This window comes from Hesperophylax consimilis, chromosome 22 (assembly GCF_061612785.1).
Source record: "Hesperophylax consimilis isolate HC1 chromosome 22, BYU_Hcon_1.0, whole genome shotgun sequence".
NCBI classification, from domain to species: Eukaryota; Metazoa; Arthropoda; class Insecta; order Trichoptera; family Limnephilidae; genus Hesperophylax; species Hesperophylax consimilis.
The window spans coordinates 2,261,128-2,285,158 of NC_142857.1; the positions used below are offsets into that span (position 1 = coordinate 2,261,128).

At 36.8% G+C, this 24,031-nt stretch overlaps 3 protein-coding genes across 3 annotated transcripts in view; 2 read left to right on the forward strand and 1 right to left on the reverse strand.

Moving 5' to 3' along the window:
* The window catches only part of sals (sarcomere length short), a 46,712-nt gene extending 38,625 nt beyond the window's left edge, over window positions 1–8,087 (forward strand). The window contains exons 10-12 of the mRNA XM_089644940.1: window positions 502–653; window positions 4,688–4,907; window positions 6,057–8,087. Coding sequence (XP_089501066.1) covers window positions 502–653; window positions 4,688–4,907; window positions 6,057–6,251 — 567 coding nt within the window. The 3' untranslated portion in view covers window positions 6,252–8,087. The remainder of the gene's footprint in view (window positions 1–501; window positions 654–4,687; window positions 4,908–6,056) is intronic.
* The window catches only part of LOC149412609 (trichoplein keratin filament-binding protein), a 223,230-nt gene extending 214,427 nt beyond the window's left edge, over window positions 1–8,803 (reverse strand). The window contains exon 1 of the mRNA XM_089644941.1: window positions 8,687–8,803. The gene's annotated coding sequence lies outside the window, so the exon portion shown is untranslated. The remainder of the gene's footprint in view (window positions 1–8,686) is intronic.
* Window positions 8,804–9,230: 427 nt separating this feature from the next.
* The window catches only part of Cap-G (Chromosome associated protein G), a 36,414-nt gene continuing 21,613 nt past the window's right edge, over window positions 9,231–24,031 (forward strand). The window contains exons 1-9 of the mRNA XM_089645378.1: window positions 9,231–9,430; window positions 9,747–9,920; window positions 10,209–10,349; window positions 12,233–12,366; window positions 12,787–12,946; window positions 19,410–19,591; window positions 21,510–21,704; window positions 22,284–22,444; window positions 23,645–23,835. Coding sequence (XP_089501504.1) covers window positions 9,248–9,430; window positions 9,747–9,920; window positions 10,209–10,349; window positions 12,233–12,366; window positions 12,787–12,946; window positions 19,410–19,591; window positions 21,510–21,704; window positions 22,284–22,444; window positions 23,645–23,835 — 1,521 coding nt within the window. The 5' untranslated portion in view covers window positions 9,231–9,247. The remainder of the gene's footprint in view (window positions 9,431–9,746; window positions 9,921–10,208; window positions 10,350–12,232; window positions 12,367–12,786; window positions 12,947–19,409; window positions 19,592–21,509; window positions 21,705–22,283; window positions 22,445–23,644; window positions 23,836–24,031) is intronic.

Sequence of the window (24,031 nt, forward strand, 5' to 3'; positions counted from 1 at the left end):
TGTCAACTCCAGTCAGGACCTTGACTTTTTGGTGTAAGCCTTAATGATTTTTGTCGGTCATTACCCAAGTAATATTTTATATTGATGTGGCAAAAGTCGTGAACTCCATCAAAACCTTGTTCTTGTCTTGACTTGGCATTATCTTTATGTTTATGTGCCCTATTTTTGACATAGCAGTGATTTTTTAATTATCCTGTATTGTAACATTCGTGTAATATGTAATGTGTTGAAATTGGACATGGTCCGTTAGCAAATGGACAAGTTCAAACCATAGAGAAAATTTTTAAAGAATTGTTACTTGACCAGTACGCCAGGAGGCTTGTGCTGCACTGATTAAAAATCTTAGCATACACCATTAACTCAATTATGAATAAGAGAAAATAAGATATTAGGAGATTTCATTAGCTTTGTGTCACCAAGAGTCAATCCTGACACAAAGGAAGAATAAAGGTTGCTTTTATGTTTGTGACTAAATACGGATACACGCTCTTTTATTTGCAGGAGGATGAAGAGGTGAAGGCAAACAGAAGAGGACTGAGAGAGATGAAATTGATCACCAACAAGATTAAGAACTTCAAGGACAAGAAAGAAAAGGCCAGGATGGAAAGAACTGGTCTCAGGGTACAACTGAAGAACCAACAAAAGGCACTCAAGTAAGTACACCGTGTATATCAGACTCCATAGTCCAGAGGAAGGATTTTGTCAAAATGTATTCTTATTAATAATATCTTTAACTGATATTATGTTCAAGTAATGATATTGCCCAAATACAGAATCTCAGTGTCACAAATGGAACCAGTTGTGATTTCGTTTAGCGGTATATTTAGAGTTTGCCATTTAAGCCTAAATTTAATCATTTAACTCTAAATTAGTCGGTTTGAAGATTTAATTACTGGCAAATTAACAAACCACTTTCAGGAGATTCAATGGGAAAGTTTATTTCTCAATTAATCTGAGTTTTGCGCCTTTCTATGAGTTAACTAATCAAAGCAATATCATCTCCGAAAAAATTAAGTCTATACGCTGTGTAGCAATGATTTTTTTTTCTAAAATAAAAGGTGTGTACTGACTGTTATAATAAATATTGTTTAATAAAAATAAAATAGTTACTTTGTTTAAAACCGCGATTTTTTAATACAGTATTAATTTGAACCCTGATGATGTTTCAGCTAAACGAAACTGGTCGGTCAATAAATCAATAAAAAATCGTGGTTTTAAACAAAATAACTGTTTTATTTTTATTAAATATTTCAAACCGCAGAGTGATTGCTTTCTACAATAATATAAATATTTAATTTGCGAAGCCCCGTTTTTGAGGAAAATCACCTAAAGCCAGCTGTACAAATATTATGTGCTAGGACTTATCTTAATATTATGTACGAACAGATACAGAAACATCTTACCTTATAAAGTTTTTCATTGACAAAATTGAGTCAATACGAGCCCTAACAACCTACGCTCCACCACCGTATTTTACTAAATGCAATAGAGAAAACCTTTCTGCCTTCAAACCTACATCCCTAGAAGAAGTAAGGAAATTAATTCTTACTTCACCGAACAAGCAGTGTTCGCTCGGCCCTATTCCAACGTGGCTACTGAAAAAGTGTTGCAATGAAATTGCTCCCTTTTTAGTTCATCTTTTCAATAAGTCACTTAGCACGGATGACTTTCCAAAATCCCTTAAATCAGCTATCGTAACTCCATTATTAAAAAAACCACAACTGGACGCTGAAGATCTTTCAAATTACCGACCCGTTTCAAATCTGCCTTTTATATAAAAAATATTAGAAAAAATCGCTGCCTCACAGGTCATATGTCACTTAAATTCAAATGAATTATTAACTAAATACCAATCTGCATATAGACGGTTCCACTCCACAGAAACCGGGTTACTACGTGTTTTGTCGGACATAACTACTGCCATTGAGTCGGGTAAACTGGCACTTCTTTCAGTCTTGGACATGAGTGCTGCATTTGACACGATTGACCATGACTTTCTTATTAAACGATTAGATGAATCATTTGGTTTAAACTGTGATGTTAAGACCTGGCTGACATCGTACCTGGCCAACCGTTTACAAGCCGTAAAAGTGGGAAAAAACCAATCAAATTATGCAACCCTTTCATCTGGAGTACCCCAAGGGTCCGTTCTGGGCCCACTACTCTTCATCCTCTTCACAAATGATGTCGCTAAAATAATAGAATCATTCGGCCTTCTATCTCACTGCTACGCTGATGACCAGCAAGTTTATTTTTACTGCTTACCAGAAGAAATAAACAGTCTAAAATTCGTATAACTGAGTGTATAGAAGCAATTACTCGCTGGATGACCTCAAATAGATTGAAACTGAATCCCACAAAGACTGAGTTTCTGTGGACTGCTAAAAGCAGACGTCAGCATAACATTGAAAACTCCCCAATAACCATTTCCGGAAGTGACATCACTCCAAAAACGTGCATCAAATTACTGGGTGTCAATCTGGACGCTAATTTTTCCCTTAAAACTCAGGTGAACAGAACTTTAAGCACGGGGTTCTTTCAATTAAGGCAAATTAAAGCAGTGCGGAGAAACCTGCCAACAGAGGCGACTAAATTGCTAGTCAATTCCTATGTTGTTTCACGTCTAGATTATTGCAACGGAATATATGCAAGTCTCCCTAAATGTCAAATCAACAAATTACAATCCGTTTTCAACGCCGCGGCAAGGCTTATCACCGGAGTATCTAAATACTCCCACATTTCAGAGCATCTCAAAAATCTGCACTGGCTCAAATGTCCTGAAAGAATCCAGTTCAAGGTATGCTGGATGGTATTTAAGTCACTTAACGGAATGGCTCCGGCTTATTTATCAGAATTGTATATTCCAGAAGATTCCAATTCCCGACAGTCAACCCTTAGGTCAGCAACGTCATCAGCTATCGGAAGGTTGAAGGAACCAAAGCGCACACCAGATACTAAGTTCGGTGAGCGTGCTTTTGCCGTGTCAGGACCTAAAGCCTGGAATGGACTGCCACATGATTTGAGAATGATCGCAGACTCGACAGAATTTAGGTCTAAACTTAAAACGCACCTTTTCAGACAGTCGTATCCATAATTTCAGAAACCTCCACTTTCACAGTTGACGGCAATTTAAATTTAAATTAACAAAATGTAAAAAATACTAAAAATAAAATAAAATAAATAAAAATAATAATTAAAAATAAATAAATAAAAACGATAACAACTAACAATTTGTAAGCTTTTAAGACAGTTAAAATACATTTAAATTAAAATAAAAACTATAGCAGACTTAAGATCATGCGACGACCAGTGTTTTTTGATATAGTGTCCTCTGCGTGCAGTTCTATCTTTTATAAGCATAAACTTTTTAATATAAGTGTGTTTGTCGGAAGTGACTTGCCAGGTAAGTATGTTTTGGTATCTTTTCTAAATAACAAATGTAGATCCTAGGAAATAAATTGTACAGCGCCCTTGAGGTGATTTTTCACAAAAACGGCGCTCTACAAATTATCCAATTATTATTATTATTATTACATTAATTATCAATAATAATTGTTTACATTTACATAATAAATAATTTTTACTTATTTGTTTAAAATGCCGTGGACCGTATAGCAGTAGAACGACGCATTTGTGAACTTTTTCATAAAATAATATTATTCTGTAAATGACTAAATCTAAATGTATACACTAAGCGGCTGGCTTAGTTATGTAAATTAGGTTTGTAAATCTACCATTTATGGGTATAATCATATTCATATGTCTGTGGGTATGATTTTCTGAAGCGAGTTTTAAGCTTCGCTCTGAATTTTGTCAATCGCAATGTCCATTTGAGTCCATTGCAATCTTGGTCGTAGAGGTTTTTAATAGCGCTGAAGGGTATTTAGGCGAATACTGCTTACTGCTAAGGATGGGTTCTAACTGAAGCGATTATATTTTTCTAAAGATTAACATTATTCAATACACGAATTTATAAAGCGATTTTATAAAAAAAGTCGGAAAGCGCGAAGAGGTTGTTATGTAGGAATTACGTGTTGCACTGCAAGTCGCTCGAGACAGAATGAAATTCCTATAATGACTTTCAAAACCGCACTGGCTGGTTCGCCGGAATGCACGCGCGTCCAAGTGTCGCGATTAACTAGAAAGTGCCAGTGTCTAAAATTAATAGTTCCTAAAAGTCTAATTAATCGTGAGGCAGTTTATCCTAGGCTTTAGGTCTTGGCACTCTGAAATCACGCTCACAGAACTTAGTATCTGGTATGCGCTTTGGTTCATAATACTGATTAAAGGGTATACTTAAAATAATGCATAATCTGCTCTTTCATAAATGGCGTTGATTTAATTATTTTTAGGAAAAAAACACTTATTGCAAGTAATGCTATAAAAATTATGATTTTTTTGCGCCCGTACATATGCGATACGATTATGGATGAAAAGTTTTGTTCGTACAGAAACTAAATTCTTTCAAGAAGGGCATACAAATACAATTTTGGATTGAATCACCGGTATAACATGGTATTTGTATGCCTTTCTTGAAAGAAAAGAATTTATCAATATTTTAAAGCACCACTTGTATAAAGTGCTTTTTTTATAAAATAATTAATTACATCGGCGCCATCTATGAAATATATGGATTATTATGAATTCCTTTTAGTACACCATTAACGATTTTATTCCAAATTTTCAGGGAAGAACGCAAGAAATTCAAGGCACTCAAGAAAGAAGTGGACAAGATGGCCTTGATGATGAAGGAGATGGGTGAAGACGAGGAGGGAGAGAACTCTGAAGAAGAAGAGGCGGAAGAGGAAGAGAAAAGCAAGTCGGAGGTGGACAGTGAAGACGAGGAGAGTGAATCAGAGTCAGAGGATGAATCCGAAAGCGAGACTGAGAGCGAAAGCGAAGAAGAGGTGACAAAACACTACCTACTACATATTTATTTACAAGTATTTTTTTCCGATAGTTGTGTAGCCAATTTACAAGCCATGATCACAACACTAACGAGGGTTATTTTTCTTTGGTAAAATATTGTACTGTTCCGCTTCAATCATAACTTTTCAAGTGCCAAAAGTACACCCATTGGATACGAAAAATTTGTATCAGTAACCGGACAAATCAACACACTTTTGAAAAGTGTGTTGACACTCATGAAATGTGATGATGACAGGAAATTTAAAACTTAAATGGGTTACATTAGGTTAGGTTTAGGTATTGACTTGTTTTTCCACACCGAAAATCAGTTTTTAATGGAAATGTAAAACTTGAATGGGTTACGTTAGGTTAGGTTTAGGTACTGGTTTGTTCTTACACTTCTAAAATCACTTTTTAATGGAAATGTAAAACTTGAATGGGTTACGTTAGGTTAGGTTTAGGTACTGGTTTGTTCTTACACTTCTAAAATCACTTTTCAATGAAAATGTCAAACTTAAATATGGTATGTTAGGTTAGGTTTAGATATTGGCTAGTTTTTCCACTTCTAAAATCACTTTTTAATGACTTTCATTTCTAAAAAGTGTGTTGATTAGTCACTGTCCTTTGTTATGGAACCTTTGTTTCTTCGACGTAACTGTAGTTTAAAAAAAATGTAACTAATTTTAAAAGAAAAGAGAAGGATCTAAATTTTATATGTCCGAGATGGATGAAAGCCAAAATAAAAGATTAAATTAAATTAAAAATGCGGTAACGGGACAACTCGGGACACTTTTTAAAAGTGATATAAAGCCATGAAAAGTGATGAAAAAAGGGTTAAATAAGTTACCTAAGGTTAGGTTTAAATGCAAGTTTTTTCATCTGTTTTTATGACTTTATATCACTTTTAAAAAGTATGTTTATTTGTCACTGTCTTGGGTTGTCATGAAACTACAGAACAGTGACAAAACAGAACACACGATAAAAAGAATGGGTTAATAGTTTAATTTGTTTTTTTTTTTTTTTCCTTTTTTCAATGTTCTGTTTTATCATGGAACCGAGAGTAGTATGAGATAATTTAACAAATTTCTGTAAAAGAGTAATATTTAGTTTCATTTAATTTCTAACAAGTATTCTTCTCTTCATTTCAGGATGCGCCGATCGAGCAGAAAAAGACGAACCTAGCGGGGCGCGCCAAGAAGCACGAGTCCTCGCTCAACGCGCTGAAGAAGGGCAACTACCTGATCATCGCAAACATCGACCGCCTCAAGGACGACGTAATGAAACAGCGCGAGATGTCCGTCAACCTGCAGCAGGAACTACACTCTGTGCTGGACTGTGTCTGATCAAATACTGTACAATAGAATAGTTATGTCTGATGGTTTGCACGAAAACAATGCAATTTTTTTTCAAAATTAGAACAGCGCTTGAATTCAAATGTTCTACGAAAAAAGAACACTTAATACTCGGTACTTGACTGGTTGAATTAAGTAACAGAGCAGCGTTCACATTTGATCTGCTTGAATTTGAGTAGGTACTGTTAAAGAAATAAATTGATTCAAAGACATTTTTTTAGCTATAGATAAATATTGTATTGTACAATGTAAGTTATTGGTTACACGCCACGTGAAAAATTGTACAATTTGTGTTTGAATGCCAGAAATAAACAAAAAGGTTGCACTCTCAACTCACATACAACACTTTTTATGCCATGAAATGGAGAACTTCTGCCTATCAGGACGTGCCAACCAACAGGGCGACTCAACTGCTTAAAGATGATGCATTGACCGTTACTTACAAACAGTTTATCAATCAGTTTTTACGCATGTTACAAAATAGTAAAAACCTTTTTAAAATTCTAAAATTAACTAACCATCAAGCCGTTTTCTTAGCACGGGTAGGCAGAGAGAACCGACCGCCAAACAACTTGGTCTTGGATAATACATACTCTTCTGTTATTCCGACTCTTGACATGGCCTGACAAGTATCTAGTTCACTTGACCGTGCCATGTCTTCATCGGAAGTACCCGACTTCTTCTAGCATTCACATTTGCGTCATATATTCTCCTTTCTTCGTTCATTCGCTCTACCTGCCCAAACCATCTAAATGTCCCTATCTTGATCTTACTCGTTACGCTTACACAAGCCTTGCATTCTTTATGAATCTCCACATTTCTCACAAGTCTCAGGGACCTCATTTCTACAGTATTCAGTCTACTCTCGTCCTTCCTCTGCCAGTTCCATGCCTTACTGCCAAGCATCAGGGTAGGTACCAGCACTTCATCGTGGACTGCTAGCTTCGCTCCATTAATGGAGAATCCTGCATTAACCCTTCATTAAACATCCTTATCAGAGGTTCCATCTCTTGTAAACATACTTCCCAACTCATCCACCTGCCCCATAATTTTACTTTACTCTATTTCCTATCAACCTTTTGTAGTTGTACCAACGTAACAAACAGAACACAATAATATCACCTCTTACATGTTAATTTGAGATTTTGTCTTTAGTATTGTTTTAAATCCTAAATATACAAGTGTTATGTATTACTTATATTTGTTTACCATTTCTCGTTTGCTGAAAGTACCTTTGTGTGTTCTAAATTTGTAATCTCTAATAATATTGGTGTACAACTGTTTTATGGAGACAACGAAAAAGTAAAGAAAAAAAATCAGACCAGACTGAAGGATGGCTAATGTGTACGAGAATGAAATTGAAAGATGAATATAATATAACAAGTCTGTGAAATACACATAATATGTCTGAGTTAAATAACAAAAAAACGGTGGTATAAGAATAATGATGTAAAATTGTCTTTGAATTATGATATTTTTTATCAAAAATTGTGTGTACAAACCATGCAGGACTTCTAACACTCATCTATATAGAATAAATAGATTGGGCATCACTCTGTGGGAGAGATCCTTCATCTCTGACATAGAAAGTATTAAAACTGAAAAAATAATTAGCATGGTTGACCTGTAGGTTCTAAAACTATGTTAGAAACTGTATTTCCAGTTGATTATGACCAAAATGGTCTGCATTCTAAAGATGGCCAATCTAAAAATTAATACTCAATTTGTATATAATATTAGGTTAAGCACAAGTTTGTAAAGCCCAGTTTTGGTTACTATTGTAAAATATTTTTTATTTTCAAATAAATTTATAAAATTCAAATTAAATTTTTATTTTAGCACAGTATATCTTTGTATTTAATATCCTAGGTGCATCATTTTATATCCTTTCCACGGTTCTATGACAACTCCTCAAAATGACAATTCAACACACCTATAAATTATTACATAAATATGTAACCTATTTATATTTCATAACTTTATAGCACTTTTTATAGGTGTGTTGAATTGTCATTTTGAGGAGTAATCCGTCACCCCTTTCCACAGCACATGTCCACTAGGATGGAAATATAATATAGAAAGAGAAAATTTATTAGGTAGGTACATCTAAATAAGTAGGGTTTACACATATTTGTTAATATATTGCAGAGTTCACAAAAGCAGGACGAAAATTGTACAAAAACACTTAAGGAAGTATTAAAAAGAGGATATTGTTGCAAATAATGTTTACACATAAACGATTTTTGATAAAGTACAAAAAGGATATATTGTCATGCGAATAATATAATAAAATATAAGGTGACATAATTAAAACAGTTCAAATTTTCAAAATTATGTTCATTCAGAGGTTAATATTTTGAAAAGCCTATAGTCAAATAAAAAATACGCTCAAATAACATAAATACGACAAAATAATACAATATTACCTTGTCAATATTCACTGATCTCCAAATATATAACTAAACTATGAACAAAACACTGAATAATATTCGGTTAAAAATCAAAACAAACCAAAAGCATAAAACATTTGACGCAAACTTGACGTAAACAAACACGAGTATCGTGCGGGCTAGCGATCTGCTCTGGCGGCAGGCGGGCGCACTTTGAAATTATTATTTTTACTGGCAATATTTTTATGACAACAATCAAATCAAAAACTTGACAGAAGAAACAATAAAACCATCCATTCATTTTCAAATACAATCACAATTAATAGCAACTAAATAACATTTCGGATTTTTACCCAGTTTCAAAAATAAAATCCAGAATGAATTAGCAGAAAGTTGTTTGTCTTTTTAAAGTTTTTTTTTGTTCTAGTCACATTTTTGTATCCATGGATGTAAAACATAGGTAGCCTCTTTCTCTATGGATTATGAATTTGAAATTGTTTTCGATACTATTTGACGGTTTCTCTAAGTACGGTTTTTAAAATATTATTGTTTTGTGAACAATTGGTAATTAACCGATTTATTTCCACCTTAAAAATAATGCCTAAACGCGGCAAAGTGATTTCGCGCAATGTCAGCACGGTTAGCACAATGTCTGAGTTTCCAGAACCGGCCGCCATTCAGCGAAACATACCGGAGATCTTTGAAATATTCAACAATGTGCAATTCAATACCGTCCAACACAAGAAATACATAAAAGAACTGAAGAAAGTATTCCGCAAAGTAAGTAATATATCCATAAGTAAATTTTGTGTTTAAAATGATCAATATTTAACAGATTTTATCACTGTTTTGCACAATAAAAACAGACCATAACAATCGGTGTTAGGTAATTTTCAATAATGACTGCACATGTGTTCGTTATATTTGAAATGTTATGAAATACATACACAAAATTCGTGTATATTAAGATGTTACAGGTTTATTTATTTTACTTTTCAATTTAGTTTCTCTAATAAACATCAAAGCAATATTAATTTGACTTCACAAATCAACCTCACCTAATTATTGCACTACAATGAAGTTGAACATTTTTCAGATTGACCATGAAGCCTTCTCGGAGAGTTTCACCAACGCCCTCCACTACCTTTTCCTGTTCGGAGAGGCCAATGGTAACGTTGATAGAGTCATGCAATTTGTGGCCAACTTCTGTGGCTCCCTCGACAATGAGGGGGAAGAATTTATGCATTACATTTTCGGAGTTATATTCAAAGTAAGTATGTATTGCATTCTATATTCAAAACGATTACATCTTCACTGTCTGTCATCGGGGCAGATGTGTAGATTGTGTTTATGTATGTGCTGGTGATGCCATTGATTGAGTTAATAAATAATAATAATATTTGGATGATTTGTATGGCGCCGTTTTTGTGCAAAATCACCTCAAGGGCGCTGTCCAAATATATAATACATTTCTACAATGATCTATCTTATAAGTTAACTTAATATTGTTAACTTACTGTTACATACTTTATTCTGAGTTGACTTAATATTGTTTCAGTGTGTGAATGTGGCAGGTCACGGAGTGAGGAGTCGTGCCTGCCAACTACTGGGTCTGATCCTGTCTGCGCTGGGGGATGATGCTTCCTTGAATGATGACATCTGTGATCAGATCCTAAATACGCTGTTGGAGAGACTTCAGGTACTTGTCTTACTATTCTTGTATCTTATAATAAGTATGATATATTTTTTTATAATTTTTATTTCTTACTGCAGAGCAATCCCTATGAGTTATAAATCCAGTTCAGGACGGTAGGAATGTACAATACATAAATGGGATCAGGGGCGGTTCTTCCCTTAGGTCAATTGGTGTTTGACCCCCAAAATTATAAGACAACAATAATAATGAATTATGTGCTTCAAAACAACTGCTATTATTCATAATTTATTTAAAATGTACCGCAAATAGCAGTGCTGCGAGCGGCGGTGGTGAGTGACGAGCAGTGACATCTATTGTCTCTATTAGAAACTTTCATTCACAAGTCCACACTATTCGCTGGGTCAATTTGGCATCTTCTGTCCCTATGCGCGCCATAGAATAAACGAGATGGCACTATGTCTTTCGTCTAAATAAAAACTAGGTACCAAAGAAAGCTTAGGGACGCTTATGTCATGGCCGTGAGGGAGATAGCATGATGAATATTACATGTTTTAAAGAGATGGTGACATAAACATATGTCGGTTTTTCATTTTACACGCTTGTCGTGTGTGGAACAATGGTTGTTTTTCAACTACAGTTCGGGAAAGGTTTGGAACAATTCTTTATTTTGTTATCGATGTAGAATAAAGCTGAAGAATGAAACAAAACAAAAAACATAAAAGATCATTGTCAAATAGAATCGCAAGTCTAAGGACGGGTTGTTTCGGAGAATTTGAACAATTCATCAAATTTCAACGTTCATTTCCGGGTTCTGTGAAAGTCCTATTCAAGTTCTATTATTATATCATCATAGGCTAGGTGCTTGACAAAACTGAAATTAAAACAGAACTTTAAAAAATCTTTCACAGAACTTGAAAATGAACGTTGAAATTTGATGAATTGTTCAAATTCTCCGAAACAACTCGTCCTAAATTTAAATGGAATTGATAGACGTCACGTTGCTTCGCACCACGGAACCACCATACTCTTAGCTTCGCACGCACTATCCTTGGATACTGAGGACGGGTTTCAAACTCTATTTTATTTACTTTAATGTTGTGCACAACTACATTAAAACGTAATCTCTTTAAAATAATTTGCCATAAGTACATGGATTGTGTAGTTATGTCCAATTTACTATATTAACATAATATGTATTTTGAGTCGCAAACTCATGACGTACCTACCTACAAATTGATATAGATAATAATATATGGGTATTTTTCACAATATCAAATAAAGATTAGTCACACATTTTTTAAATGACCTACTACGCCTGGATACCTAGAGCCACCTCTGAATGGGATATAATACAATTTTAATAAGTATTTTGATAAATCAAAAATTTCACATACAATACAGTACAAAATTAAAGTAGAGATTACGTAGAACAAACAGCAAGGGATAACTAACTAACTAACCATCACAACGTTTCCCACAGGGGTAGGCAGAGAGGACGGACCTCCAAACAACTCAGTCTTGGCACACACTCCTTGCCTCATTAACATTCATACATACTCTTCTATTATTCTGACTCTTGACATGGCCTGACTCAAGTATCTGATTCACTTGATCGTGCCATGTCTTCCTCAGGCGCCCCTGACTTCTACTATCATTCACATATGCGTCATATATTCTCCAAGAGATTAACAAAAAAAAATAAACATGCAAGGATTATACATGTAAGCCCAAACCCAAGGTAGGAATTTACTTATCCAGCCACACTAGGGCCGGTCCTGTGCAGGCACAATTAGAATTTTTTTCTGACTTAAATCATTCAGTGAACCATAAATCTCTAAACCAGTGGAAACCATATCGACATACTTGCTCCAGGACTTTTGCGTTGTATTCATGTAATAAAATATTGCTTAACCTTTGCTCATCAGGACATCCGTGGAGCCGTGCGTAGCCGCGCTGTGCTGGCCCTCCAGCGACTGCAGAACCCGACGGATCCGGAATGCCCGGTGACTCGAGCATACACCTTCCACATGTCCTGCGATCCCAGTGCTGCAGTCAGAAGGTCATATTCTTTAAATACATCACTCAAATAAATCCAACACGGAGACAATACCACACTTGATGAAGTGACATTTTTATTTTTGCCTTTAGAGGTAATATTTTAAGACAAAGTGAATGTACAAGATCGGCACTGCAATTGCAGTGCTTCGTACCGTATGTTTGCACGATTCTTCAACACTGCATTTGCAGTGGTCCGGCCACTAGGGGTTAAGGTAAGACTTATATTCCCAGTTTATGAGTAATCTGATAATATTTGAATTCCTCCTGCTACGTTAATTATAAACAGAAAATGTTGCTTGATGATGGATGACTTAACTAGCGGAGGATTGAACGCAATGCCTCTGTTGAAATCCAAACCGTTTGTCTGCTCAGCTTACCACCTGGAATATACTTCTAATATTCTAATACTGCATATTTTCAGGGGTGTGGTGCTAAGCATAGCCAAGAGTTCAAGCAATCTGCTCCACGTGTTTGAACGGCTGTGCGATGTTGACGAATCTGTGAGGAAAGCCGCCTTCATGTACGTCTCCTCCATCAATGTGACCAAACTCAAAGTTAGACAGAGGGTACATATTCTGAAGGTAAAATAATGATTTCGCATTTTGTACTCTTAATTCGCACAAATTATTAAAATAACACTTTGTTTCAACTTAACTATTTTCATTGGGAAAGATGGAAAAAGATTCAATTAAAGTTCCAATTTAAGTAGTTAAAATTAAGGCGATCCGCTAGTCAGAAGGGGCGCTGCATTTTATGAGGGGTTATATAATGCATGAAAATACAGGCGCCAAAGACAGACTGTGCCACAGCAACACGTGGCGGGGTACAGCTAGTTAATAATATATACATACATATCACTTATAACATTTTCTAATGGTATTTTGTTATTCGGAAAAGATATTTTTCACCAAGCGAAGCATCGTACTGTTTTTAGGTTCTTAGTTTGGGTTGTTTAAATAATTTTTGCATATTTCGATTGAAGCGATATCTTTCAGGAAAAGTCATATCAAACAAGACGTGGTGACCATTCTAACAACAAATTTATTTCACTTACACAATAAGTAGTTTTTACCAAACACGAATTTAAGTGCTTATTTTTCTATCTCCCTCTACTTAACTACGCTCGGCGTTACAAAAATCGCACCTGTTGTAAAATCTTATGAGACAATAAAGCGATCGTCTCTTTTGGATGTGCAGCATCATCGCCCTGTTCCACGCCTCCGGATGAAGCCACCAGTCTTTTGAAACCGCTGAAAAATCGGTCGATTGGCAAAACGATTGCCGAGCAACATCAACCTGTCACATCCCTGATTGCAGTAGTGCCACCACTTGAACGGGTTCGTCAACAATGGTGTCCATTTTAAGGGGTTGTTTGCTAGTGCTAAATATTCATGTGTGTCACTTCACACATTCGGATAATAAATGACCTACATTTGACTTAAACTGCTCCTTTTATAGCCCAGGAAGATGACACAAGTTGTGGCACCTACCTGTAAAGAGTATATGCGCAACATTTTTTTAACGTCCCGTACTAGGAAAATTTGTATCCTTTATGAAATGAAACTATTATCTGATAAGAGGTTGTTGAATGTACTTTCAATTGATGTCAATATTGTTTGGGTTAAGCTTGAAACTTATTTATTTATTCTTTTTCGGGAAATCGACAGTTTACATTTAATCAGTTTGTACATAAGTATTGTATAACTAAAATAAAACCAATTATGGATTTCCTCCTTGTGACTTTACCTCTACTGAGACAGCATAATATGGAATAAGTAAATTAAATTTGTGAGATAGAATATGAATTAAAAAATTTATATAAAACAAAAGATTATACAGGGTGTCCGGAAACTCGTAGTACAAGCGGGAAACTGGTGAATCTACATCACATTTGGAGTCGATTTTGTAGTATATATTTTTTTTATTTGAGCTTTCGTTATCGAGTAAATCGAGTTTGAAGTTGATTTTTTTTTTTTTTTTTTTTTTTTTAATCAAATTCTTATAAATTATTACTGAAGATCAAAGTACCCAACTAATTAAAACTATTTGAAAGTAAAACAAATGAAGAAACTCGGATTAGAAGCATTATTTTGAAATCACCCTTCATTTAACCCGGTGTAATCATAAAATATTTCTGCTCTGCAGGGTTAAAACATCTGTTATTCAACCCTAAACACCAGAAAAAACTTTAACTCTAAAATAACCGAAAAATATATTTTTTTGGTTTTTTTTTTTTTTGAAAATGCTCAAATCAAAAAACTTTATGTTTTTTTGGGTTCCCCATGTGGTGTAGATTCTCCAGTTTCCCGCTTGTACTACGAGTTTCCGGACACCGTGTATAAAACAAAATTTTTTCAAAACAATACATTTATAGCCATGGGAGAGGTTGTAGATATAAATCAAATCATAATGGTTTTGAATAGCCATAAGTCGCGTTTATAACCGCTCAATTAAAATGTCAACAAATTGCGCCTGTCGAGTTATTATTAACGAATTATTAACATTCGTACAAAATAAAGTGGATGTTCTTGATGAAGTGAGCATTGTACAAATATGTTCCACAAGCTTCCAAGAGGAAGAAATTGAAAGTGCTAAATGCCTCCTGTTAGAATCCGTCCCTGGCCGTCGTATCACGAGAAAAGGCGATGGCAAAATAACGAAAACATTGCAAGATATCATAAAGATCATGAAGGAAACCGATCCAGACCAACTTCCTACGTTTGTCGCCCGTGATCTCAACAAGTTACCACCAGTTACTTTTGACCACGTCGACGTTACAAGACTTCTTAAAGATTTAATATTACTGAAAACCGAAATTGCCGCAAAGGCAACAATATTAGATATGAATGCTTTGAAGCAGGAACTTAGTCAAATCAAAGAAACCGTCAGCCATATTACACATGAACGCTCAAATTCTAATGCACAACCAAAAATTGTGAGTCCTTCTATAAACTCTCTTGACATTTCAAACGAAAACAATGCAAATCACGAGAATACGCAAATATGGCCGCAGCCTACAGCCGCTCACGACGGCAAATCTAAACGAAATGCTCGTACTTATGCTAGTGTTAGTGAGAAAGCCCGAAGAGAGCCGGAAAAAACCGAAGCAGCCCGAAGCAGATCACTGTCAAACGCGTCAAACGTAAACAATGGTTTTACTGTTGTTATGAATAAACATCGCAAGAAGCGATTCTTAAATAATCGTGGAACAGGAAGTAATGAAGGAAATTTAAAAATAGCAAACCTTTCAATAGGGTTATATGTATCTCGTTTCGCACTTGAAACAAACACAGAAGATGTAAAATTATTTTGCGAAAATAAAGGTTTAAAAGTAATCAATGTTGAAATCCTAAAACCTTTCAAAGAAACTCCATTCAGGACATTTAAAATCATGATCCAGCAAAGCGACATTAAAACTGTGATGAATCACGATTTCTGGCCCCAAGGCATCGTATTCAGAAGATACAGAGAAGCTATCGAGCGAACCACGAAAGGAACAAAACAAAATGAATAAGTTAAACATCACTTCGATCAATTGCCGATCTGTAAAAAGAGTAGAAAAATTTATTTCTGATCTGTGTATTACAAACGATATCATTCTATTACAAGAGACATGGCTTATACCAACTGATTTAGATTTTCTTAGCGAAATTCACCCTGAATTCATGAGCTATGGTACCTCAGCGGTAGACGTCTCTAATGGCCCACTACGAGGACGACCATATGGCGGACTAGCTATACTATGGAGGAAATCATTCAAGGCAGTGACAATCGACTGTGAAACTCCCAGGATAATAGCGATTGATATCACACTCAACACTGGAACATTACTTGTCATGAGTGTATACATGCCAGTGGACAACACTGATAATTTACCGGAATATTTATCCTGTCTATCAAAAATGCACACGATAATTGAGGAAAGAGACAACCCTAATTGTATTATTCTGGGAGACTTTAATGCCGACATGAATTCGCCATTTGGACGTGAGCTTAAATCATTCTGCTCCGAATATAACCTACAAATTGCGGACGTTGACATACTCCCGCTCGACTCCTACACATACGTAAGCGATGCACATAATACCACGAAGTGGCTCGACCACTGTCTAGTGACTCAGGCAGTACTCAATACAATAGAAAATATGTATATTGACTACAAGTCCGACTGGTCTGATCATAGACCAATGCACACCACTCTAAGAACTAATGGGTTACCCACATATACCGCAAGTCACACAAAAGTAGAGGATCCGTGTAGATGGCGGCCCAAAAGTCATGTAGAAGTGCAGTCCTACTCCAGGTATGCCCAATTTGCAATAGGTCAACTTCAGATAATTTATGGAACCAACACAGAAACTTATGACAGCACCACGATGAATGTAGCCCAAATCGACCACCTATACAAAAACATTGTACAAGCATTGAGTAACTCAGCTATATCTGCGTTTAACATAGGGAAAAGGCCAAAAAATGGGAGAAAATGGAAGGCTACAGCGGGTTGGAATGAGCAGGTTGCCTTATATTATGAAGCGTCTAGAAATGCACACATAAATTGGCTGCAGAATGGACGACCTACTGAAGGTCCCATCATGGAAGCTAGAAAAGAAACCAGATTGCTTTTTAAGAAAAAATATAAGAATTGTCAAAGAAGCTTTGAGCATTTTTTGAGCAAAGAATTTTTCATCTTTCTGGAATAAAACCAATGCCGTATTGAAAGCGAAATACACCGCACCGAGCCAGATTGATGGAAAATCTGTAAATAAAGATATTGCTGAAGTTTTCAGAAATACATTCTGCTCCGCACCAGATCAACCGCAAATATTGGTTAAAGAGATTGAGACAACAATGCATCAACCAGAACAACAGCCGTCCATCGTCATATTACCTGAGATGATCCAGCGAGCAATAAGTAACATGGCAGGAGGTAAATCTGCAGGTCACGATGGACTAGTGATAGAACATGTAAAGCATGCGGGGGAGTATTTAACAATACTGCTTGCCTCTCTCTTCACTGCCATGATCGGCCTCGGACACATTCCGAAAGAGCTGTCCAAAACAATAATAATACCGATCCCAAAAAGCCGCCAGTTGAACTTGACATCATCTGTTAATTACAGACCCATATCTCTTGCCACAATAATTGCAAGAATCTTCGAAAAGGTCATCTTAAATTTAACGGAAGACAAGCTCAATACAGAGGATTCTCAAATGGGCTTCAAAGCTGGATGCTCTACTGATACGGCCATATATAGCATGAAACAAACAATCGAATACTATAAAACCAGAAAAACAACGGTGTACGCATGCTTCCTAGACTTAAGCAAAGCCTTTGACAGGGTTTGTCATAATGCGTTGTGGAAAAAACTGACCGAACGACAAGTTCCACCACAAATTGTCAATATATTGAGAACATGGTACAACCAACAGGAAAACTTTGTCAGATGGAATGAAAGCCTATCAGAAGCAGCCAAATTAAAGTGCGGCGTTAGACAAGGAGGCTCAATGTCCCCAGTGCTTTTCAACGTATATATGGATGAACTTAGTAAAACACTGAATACAACAAGAATCGGATGCCATATTGCCGGGGTATGTATGAACAATATTAGCTATGCAGACGACATGGTCATACTAGCTCCATCGATAAGAGCGATGAGAAAACTTCTGGCAATATGCGAAGCTTACGTTGATAGTCACGGGCTGATGTACAATGCTAAAAAGTCATCCCTGCTGATATTTAAAGCAAATACTGGTCCCACTGTCATTCCACCCATACGTCTCGACGGGGCCAACCTGACAATTTGCAGCGAAATCAAATATTTGGGGCATGTCATCACCGATGACCTAAATGATAAAAAAGACATAGAACGTCAAAGAAGAGTACTGAGTGTGCGAGCTAACATGCTTGCCAGGAGATTCAACAAATGCAGTCCTCCGGTGAAGAAGCAACTTTTCCAAACATATTGTATGAGCTTCTACACTAGCGAGCTATGGACGACATACACACAAGGCGTCATGAACACACTCCGAGTACAGTACAACCATGCATACAGAGCCCTATTTGGCCTCCCCTGGCGATGCAGCGCCTCACGGATGTTCACCGAAGGAAGGGTGCATGGGTTCGCTGCTTTGATGCGCCACAGAATAGCCGGGACGAGGCAGCGCTACCAGAGATCGGACAACACTCTTGTCCAGGCCGTTGCCCAGTGGCAGGGAGCGCCTCTACACCGGAGATGGAGAATTTCACTGAAGCCACCATAAAGACCTAATGTGCACATCAATGTATTGATTTTTTATTTATTATTTTTATTTTTATTTATTTCTTTATTCATTTTATTTTTATGTATTAACTTAAATGTAAACTTTTATGGCAGGTAGAGCATTGCACACACCGCTCTGTCCAGCTGAAATAAACATTATTATTATTATTATTATAATAGAGATATAAACAATAGAGACATAAACATTATTCACAAACCATCAGAGAAATATTCTTTTATGGACCTCTTGTATTTGGTAAGTTCGCAACTGTAAATATCAACCTTGGATAATACGCTATTGTAATTATTGCAGTCTGTTCAGGCAGATATATTCTATATTATATTAGAAGATGTGCAATTTTTGTGATGCCAAATGTAGTTGTTTCTTGTACTAATTAAGTTATGTTAGTAAGCAGGGACATTGGAGGGCCTAGAGTCGTTAAAAGAAATGTAGCTTCGTTAAATAAATAAAAAATTAGATTCTTGACGTGTGGTGAAGGAGGAAACCATATATTTCCTTATAACGCCGTTGGGAAAGAGGTGGGGTCCCCTACAATACACTAATTAAGTTGAAACAAAGTGTTATTTTAATAATTTGGGCGTGTTTAGAAGTAATCAGAGTATTGAAATTTTACCCACCATTTTCTAGTATTGTGAGTCCAAATCATCTCATATATATTCGTCTACTATTTTCACTCTCGACATGACCTTTCAACTTTTTGATTCTATTCATTGTGGCTTCTCATTCATTGATTCCGTGAATAATAGAACTATTTTGTGTCAGGTTGGCCTTACGGAGCGAAGTCCACGTGTCCGCCGCGTGGTGGAGACGGCCCTGCTGCCCGGCTGGCTGGGGGCCTATCAGGGCAATGTGCTGGAGCTACTGGCCTCCGTCCGGCTGGACAACCTGCAGGGCGCCAAGGACTCGGCCACGGTGGCCGGAAATCTACTGCAGGCCTTGTTTAAGTGAGTCCCGTACTCCAATGTGTTTTATTATATGTTTAATGTCTTTTGAAATGCATCGAAGCATAGACTCGGTTCTAGTTTTTTTTTTAACCCTTTAGTCTCTCGTTTAGGATGAACGAAGTTTGTATGAAGAATGAGTTAATAATGAATGTAAGTATGTCTAAAGTCATGGTGTTTGAAAGAGAGAGAGTACGAGAACAGTGTAAAATATGGTTGTTATGAGAATGATGAATACTTTATTACTTAATTATGAACACTAAGTGGATGAGTTTGTGTATTTGGTAAGTATTTTTACGAGTGATGGAATGGCTGATAGAGATGTTGAAAGAAGGGTAAATGCTGGAAACTGACTGAACGCGATAGACACTAAAAAAAATTGTCCAAAGAGGCGAAGCTAGCAGTCCACAATGGAATGTTGGTACCTCCCCTGATATATGGCAGTGAGGCATGGAACTGCAGAGTGTATGAGTGTTATCCGGAAAGTAAGGTTACAAGAGCTCCTGAGGCTGGGGGAATTTTTTTTTTCGAAGGTGGCGCACCTGGTGTGTAGGCGAGATCCTAACAATCAGTTTGCTTGGTTGTGCCCTTGGTCGGCCATTCTGTACAGTCACAGTATATCCTTACGATGACCAGGTCGTCGAGTGCTCCCGCCACCTCCCGTCTGTGCGAGATCCGCGCGGTCATCCATTTTTTGACTTTGTAGAACAATACCGCTGCGAATATCTATCAGAAGCTTGTGGAAGCTTATGATAGTAACCTGACAACATGCCACGAAGTGGGTTAGGTTGTTCAGAGAAGTCTGTACTGATACTCACGACGAGTTAAAGAGTGGGAGACCGTCAGTGATTTCTGACTAACTTGTGCAAAAAATTGAAGAACAAATGTGAAATGACCGTCATATGACGCATGACGACCTTCACGAAAAATTTCCTGACATTTCTCTAAGTCTCTAAAGGACCTACTGGCATCGTTTGGATACAAATTTTACAGTAGAACCTCGTTAATTCGAAATCCATGGGATATCAAAAATCATATTTCGAATTAACAAATACCTATGTAATTCAAAATTTTATGAAGAAAAAAAAAAGTCGATCTCTGGAGCTTTAATCTTTGGAGTAAATTCGTAATAATACGAATTATTCCCGTGTAAATTGAAATTTCGCGGCCGATGATCGTCACGTCCGGCTCTTTAAATTCAGATGTTAAAAATATGATATCGTAAATCGAAATTTCGCTGCCAATTTCCGTCGCGGCCGACCCTTTAAATTCAGATATTTGGTTCAATTTGTAAAATCACAACATATTTCCTCGTAAAACTAATCAAACACACTCGCATAATCAAAATAAATTTTTGAAAATACATTCCAGTGTAAATAGATTCAGATTTACAAAATAATAATTTTTACTAATTAGGACGTTATATAACCACATAAAAAAACTTTTTTCGGCGTTTAACAGCCACGGCTGTATTTCAAATTCAGATATATGAAATTTTATGATTTATTTTCAAAAAAATCAAATTACCAGAACCAATTTTCGTGCACAGAGTAAAATAAATTTCGAATTACGAATTACGAGTTAACGAATTTCGAATTAAAAAACCATTTTGTATGGAATAAAATTTCTGGAGATATTTTTTTGGAAAAAATTTAGAATTATCAGAGTTCAAATTAACGGGGTTCTAGTGTATCACCTTTTAACTAAACCAAAGGAGTTTTTGGGTGAGTAATGTTTTTCCAACGATTAGGAGGTTGAGGAAGCTGTGGGGTCTATGACACTGGCATACAAAAGCTGGTACCCTGACTACAGAAATATCTGGATCATTTTTCCATCCTACATTGCTGTAACTTTACTTTCCATATTATATAATATCTGTAATGCCTATTAATAAGTGTGCTTGCTGTGTTCCCGTTCCCAGGCATCAGCAGATAGCAGAGCTGCTTGAATGGCTGCCCGTGGATCCCGTGGTGAAGCTGATCCCCGCCGAGCAGCTTAGCAAGGAGTCGGCCTGGTACTGGCGCCACATGGTACGCCACCTGCACACCATCCAGGACACGGACCACTTGGACCAGCTGCTGCCGGAGCTGATCATCTTTACAGGATACGTGAGGGCGTGAGTCTACAAACCACTCTTTACTTCGTTGCTAAATTGTTTAAACCAGTTCTATGACAAGACAGAATAATAATACATTGAAGAGGGGGAACAAACCTAAACTCTTTATCATATTCTGTTACCGTTTAAATCACTGAAGAGATAAGCCAAATAAAGTGTTATCGTGATAAATTTTTGAATTTTTATGCCGTGTTGCACTTCATTCACACAATCTACACATCTGCCATGATGACGGACACTGTAACGCTGTCTAAAACGTTGGCTAAAGAAGGAGGAAGCGCAACACGGTATAGTAACATTAAACACCATCATTCTTTTGGTTGTGAAAATCTCAAATCATATCCGATTGAAGTGCATTGAAAAAAGTGAAGAAAAAGAACAAACATCAACAAACCTTAGCCGTAAAATGGTTAGGTTTTTCAACACTCCTGGTTACGATAGAAATAATCTTGCGAACACGTGAAAAGCTTTTCGAAATTCATAAATGATCAGTGTTACAGCTGCCGGACGACATATTAATAAATATTAAGTGATGCCATATTATGCTTCATCACATATCCTCTTGTTATCCTCCCATAGTCTGGTGGAGTCACCTTGCCCCGACGCCCTGGAGCAGCCGGTGGAATTCAGCCGCCGGCAGTACGTGCTGCAGGAGCTGGTCAACGTGTTTCCGGTCTACGACATGGCAGACGAGGTCGGTCGGAATGCTCTGCAGGCTCTTCTCTACGATACTCTCACAGGTGATTGTTGCTAACCTAACCTAACTAACTTCCCATAGTCTTGTCGACAAGGCACCTCAGCGTCTATTACAGATCCAGCCAAGTGGACATCTTCCTTCTGGAATTTTCCCATCAGTATTTTAAGTATATGTCGATTTTCTGAGGTTCTAAGTAGTTTTCCAAGCAACCTCACACCTGCTGTTTTAAAAAACTAGCAAGGACAAAGACTAGCAGGGGCTCCATGATGCACATCCCGAATTATCGAGCTTCTCAATCCATCATTTTGTGACTTCTACCACTCATTTACGGATCATACGGACGGCGAACCCTAGAATTTAACGTGCCAAAAATGCTTAACATGTTACCCATTAATATAAAAAATTGCGATTCCACAAATAGATTGAGATATATGCTGAAACAATGGTTACTAAATAGAGATAGTTTATATTAATTTATTTGTGTTAATTGTATGGTTATAGTAATAATATTATGTGTGTATGTATGTAATTGATCATTAACATCCTGTTGACAAACTGCTTTATTGAAGTTTAACGGGATTGTAACTTGAAAACCAATAAAAAAAAAAAAAAAAAAAAATTTCAAAAATCTCATTTGGGCAGCTTTGACCACTGTCTGTACATCATCAGTGGAGCAATGCAGTATAGTATTGTACAAATTTATTTATTAATATGTCCTCTGATTACTTTTTCTTGACATTTACGCCTTGCTTTTCTTATCAAGCAAAATGTATTATTAACCTCACCTACGCGGCTATCGCATGAATATGTGATCCATAATAAAGCTGAAAAGGTTTACGTAGTCCTCATGAGTGCTCAGGTTATGAATCCATTGTGCTATATCCAATTTTACTTCATTCCTTTGACAGTAACCTGTTCCGTCTAATAAAGTTAACCAGGGTTGTCATTCGATATTCAGCTGTCTCCTGGTTCCACAATGCATTTTCCCAAGTAGCTTAGCCTTGTTCCCACCAGGGCGGGACATTGGCACCATGGGTGAATCGGAAACTCTTCACTTTCTTCACATTTCTTGCTTCTATCGGTGTTTTCCACTCCCAACTGTCTCCTGAGATGACATTGTTCCGTTAGTGGTTGTATCAGTTCCCTGTCCTTATTGAGTAGTTACCTGGTTCATCTAGGGTTTGGTTATCTTATGAGTACTTTGAAACCACTTATATTGAATGTTTGTTACTGTATTTTCTAGGAAACCACGGTCCTCTGGAGGAAGACGTGATCCGTGCCATAATGCGCGCCATCGACTTGGTGGTGCCCGACGTACACAAGCGCATAGAGTTTGTGGCCGGCATCATCTCCGAGATTCATGAGCCGAGTCAGGAGGTGGAGAATGTTCCCATGCCCGTCACGCCGCAGGAGTCCACGGAAACCAAAATCATGGTAAAATTTGTTTTTCTTCCAACTCAAAGTAAAATTGTTACCTCAAGAGAGCTTCTTCTTGGGGTGAGAATAACCCAGTCAATTTGAATGTTTCAAAGTGTGTAATAATCTGCCCTTTCTTACTTCAACTTTTTCTTCTCTTCTTTCTACGATAAATTTTCTTTAAGTCCCATAGGTAACTTTTCCATAAGGCTTT